This window comes from Juglans regia, chromosome 9 (genome assembly GCF_001411555.2).
Source record: "Juglans regia cultivar Chandler chromosome 9, Walnut 2.0, whole genome shotgun sequence".
In the NCBI taxonomy this organism is placed as follows: domain Eukaryota; kingdom Viridiplantae; phylum Streptophyta; class Magnoliopsida; order Fagales; family Juglandaceae; genus Juglans; species Juglans regia.
In genome coordinates this window covers 3,526,885-3,530,548 of record NC_049909.1, presented here as the reverse complement: position 1 = coordinate 3,530,548, position 3,664 = coordinate 3,526,885, and the positions used below count along the sequence as shown (strand labels likewise).

General features: G+C 39.5%; 1 protein-coding gene across 1 annotated transcript; it reads right to left on the bottom strand.

The window, feature by feature from the left end:
- Positions 1-1,130: 1,130 nt before the first annotated feature.
- LOC109015593 lies at positions 1,131-1,898 on the bottom strand. Its single transcript, XM_018971922.2, has one exon. The coding sequence runs from the start codon at positions 1,896-1,898 to the stop codon at positions 1,131-1,133; it is 768 nt and encodes a 255-aa protein (XP_018827467.2).
- Positions 1,899-3,664: the final 1,766 nt, after the last annotated feature.

The following is a 3,664-nucleotide window of genomic DNA, read 5'->3' as shown; positions in this document are numbered from 1 at the left end:
ATATATACATGTTAAAAACACAGCATAAAAATTTCAGACCAAGATTTGTCAATTAGCTTGTTCAAAAACTCCAAAACACAACACACTATCTAGATTATCGCCAAGATTGACCTTTTCAGGGTTAAAACAACTTTTGACCAACCAAACGTCCCTGAAATCAAACAAAAAACATACCCATGGCATGCGAAAAGCCACTGGAATCTGCCTGGGAGAGCTTCTAAGGGTTTTTTTTTCCAAGAATGTGAGTGAAAAGTGGTGAAGTGAGGGAACTCGTGACCTACACGCCTCGAGTACTTTTGAAAAGGGAGGCTTGGCTTTATATGACATCTTGAGGTATGGTGGTTATGTCACAAAAAGGCAAGAATAGTGGAGCGGAGTGGGCTACTGCTGTTGCCGTGTAAAGGGGGTGATGAGGTAGATTTCCCTCTCACATCATGCGACTATTTGGGGTTGTTAAGGGCAGAGGTTGGTCTGTCTTGGGTGGGGGAAAGCTTCCTCAATAAACTTTGCCAAGGTGGGCAAAATTCGTGGGCCTTAAACAAGTGGACTTCATTTGGGGTTTAAATAGGGTTTGGTTAGGGTTTGAAATGCTATCAAGCCCAAATCTAATTTTTCTTAACCCAGTCAAATTCCCAAGGTTTAAAGAGTTGGATAATGATGTCATAACATGAATTTGAGAAATTTTTTTTTTTTTTTTTTTTGATAGGAAAGAACATTCATTTCATAAAGGCATAACACCTTGAGATAGGTTACAATAGTGTTGATCAATGAAAATTACATTCTCAATGAAAAGAGGTACACTATTCCACCAAATAAGCATATCTTCAATAGACCAAGCATGTCTTGCAAGTCGATGGGCAGCCTCATTTGTGAATCTACTGCAATGTTGAAAGTTGCACTGAGGGAAAGTTTGCATTAATCCTTTTACCTCTGCTACCACAGATTGTATAGCTGCATTTGACTTAGATGATCTATTAACCTCTTCAACTAGGAACAAACAGTCACTTTCAATTATCAGCTTTGGTATACCCAAGCTCATGCACAATTGAAGGCCTCTCAATAAAGCCATAGCTTCAACTTGTTCTGGTTCCAGAGAAATAGATTCCACTCTACTACATGCCATAAGAATTTCACCCATATGGTTCCTCAAAACCGTGCCCATACCAGCTTTGTTTAAATAAAAAGAGAGCCCCATCAATGTTTAGCTTAAGAGAGTCTTCTGGAGGGGGTGACCATATGTACACCATGTTTTTAGAAATATGGTTCCCCAACTGCTGTCTAACCACAACACTATGCAATTTCTTTGTAAAAGCAAATCCAATAACCTGCTGAGGTGGTAAAGCAATCTGTTCATGAACCATCTTGTTCCTTCTGAACCAAAAAGCCCAAACCATCAAGAAGAAATCCGACAGATCCTTAAAATTGCCCTTGAATAAAATATCCATTGCAGTAGTGAGAAAAGAGCTGATTTGGAGAACAGCAAACCTACTCCTTAAAAAACCATAGGTGGAAGGGCATAATATCAGCACATGCCTCAAATCCTCTAATGGATGTTGACAAAAACAACATTTGCCTTCAATGTCTAGTTTTCTTTTGATCAGGTTTGCCTTTGTTGGTAAACAATCCTTACACGCCCTCCATGCAAAAACCTTAACTTTATGAGGAACTTGTAACTTCCATAGAGCAGTCCAGAATTTTTTCATCACGGCCCCATTAGAGGATTCCCCATGTTCTGATTCCAAGATAGTTTTAAAGAAACTGTAAGCACTTTTGATAGAAAAAGAACCTGACTTCTCATGTTCCCACAGCCAATGATCAGCAGCACCAGTATGACTTGGATGCAATCTAAGTATAGCCTCCACCATGTTTGGATTGAAAAGAGCTCTAACCTTGGCCATTTAGTACTTTAATCAATAAGAGAGAACACTTTATTGTCCAGCGGGCTACTATGTTCAGTACTCTGTTCATATCCCAGTGCTTGTCTCAAATTTCTAAATCCAGGTAGCCAAACATCATTCAAAATATGGATTAAACTTCCATTTCCCACATTCCATCTGCCACCTTGCACTAGCAGCCTCTTTGCTTCCCAAATACCCCTCCAAGCATAGGAAGGATTTCCTCCAAGAGAAGCTTCAACAGATTCCCATCAGAAAAATATCGAGCTGCATACATTTTATGGAATAAACTATCCTTATTTTGCAATAATCTCCAAGCTTGTTTTGCCAACAAAGCCATATTGAAAACCTCAAGCTCCTTGAACCCCATGCCTCCCACAAATTTCGAATTGCACATCTTCTTCCAGCTTAGCCAATGGATCTTTCTCTCCTCCTGCTTCTGACCCCACCAATACCTTGCCATCACACTCTCTATATCAGAGCAAAGCCTTGGTGGAAGCTTAAAACAACTCATGGCATAAGATGGAATTTCCATAGCTACTGCGAGGATCTCCTTACCCCCTTGAGAGAACATATTCCCCTTCCAACCTTGCAACTTGAGCCAAACTTTGTGCTTAATGCCTGCAAATGCCCTCGATTTGGACCTGCCCACCATAGTTGGTAGCCCAAGGTACTTGTCATAGTGTTGCAATTGAGTTGAGCACCACAAATTCATAATAGCATGCCTGTTATGCTGATTCACATTAGCACTAAAAACCATTGATGTTTTCTCTCTATTCAACTGCTGACCTGAGGCAACTTCATATTGCTCTAAAAGAGTTTGCAACCTTACATTTGTTTCCACATCAGCATTACAGAAAATCAAGCTATCATCTGCAAAAAGCAGATGATTCAGTTTAGGAGCTCCACGACAAATCTGTAATCCAGTAACATAATTAGTTCTTTCAGCCTCTCTCAAAAGGCTAATCAACCCTTCAGTTCACAAGAGGAATAGATAAGGAGAAATAGGATCTCCTTGCCTCAACCCTCGAGAAGGAACAATAAGACCAGTAGGAGAGCCATTAATCAGAATTGAAAAAATAGGAGTCCTCACACACATCATCACAAGCTGAATTAACTTCTCATGGAATCCCAATTTGCTCATAACAGATTCAATAAAACTCCATTCGACTCTATCATAAGCTTTGCTCATATCAAGCTTGATAGACATAAAACCTTTCTTTCCTTTCTTCTTTCTCTTCAAATAGTGTAAAACTTCATAGGCCACTAGTACATTATCCGTGATGAGTCTGCCAGGTATGAAAGAGGACTGAGTATCTGAGATGATCATAGGTAACACTTGCTTGATTCTATTAGCAATGACCTTAGAAATTAGTTTATATGCAACATTACATAAACTAATTGGTCTAAGGTTATTTACTGTTTGAGGACTCTTCTTCTTAGGGACCAGAGTGATGAAAGTGTGATTGAGAGCTTGAGGCATTTCTCCATGATTCAAAACCTGTAGAACAGCATTTGTAATGGATGTACCAATGTCAGGCCAAAATTTCTGGAAAAAGAGAGGTGGCAGACCATCAGGCCCTGGTGCTTTGTAGGGATGCATCTCTTTCAAAGCTTGAAGAACTTCAACAGCTATGAAGGGTTTAATAAGTTCGACATTCATCTCATTTGAGACCTTCCTCTCCATTTTATCAAGAATCACTTCTTGATCTCTAGATCCTGCAGAAGTAAACAAGGAAGAAAAGTGATTAACAATTAGTCTGTCACAA

What these genes read in the sequence shown, in the direction of transcription:
- LOC109015593 (XM_018971922.2), bottom strand. Translation starts at nt 1,898, where the DNA reads ATGGCCAAGGTTAGAGCTCTTTTCAATCCAAACATGGTGGAGGCTATA.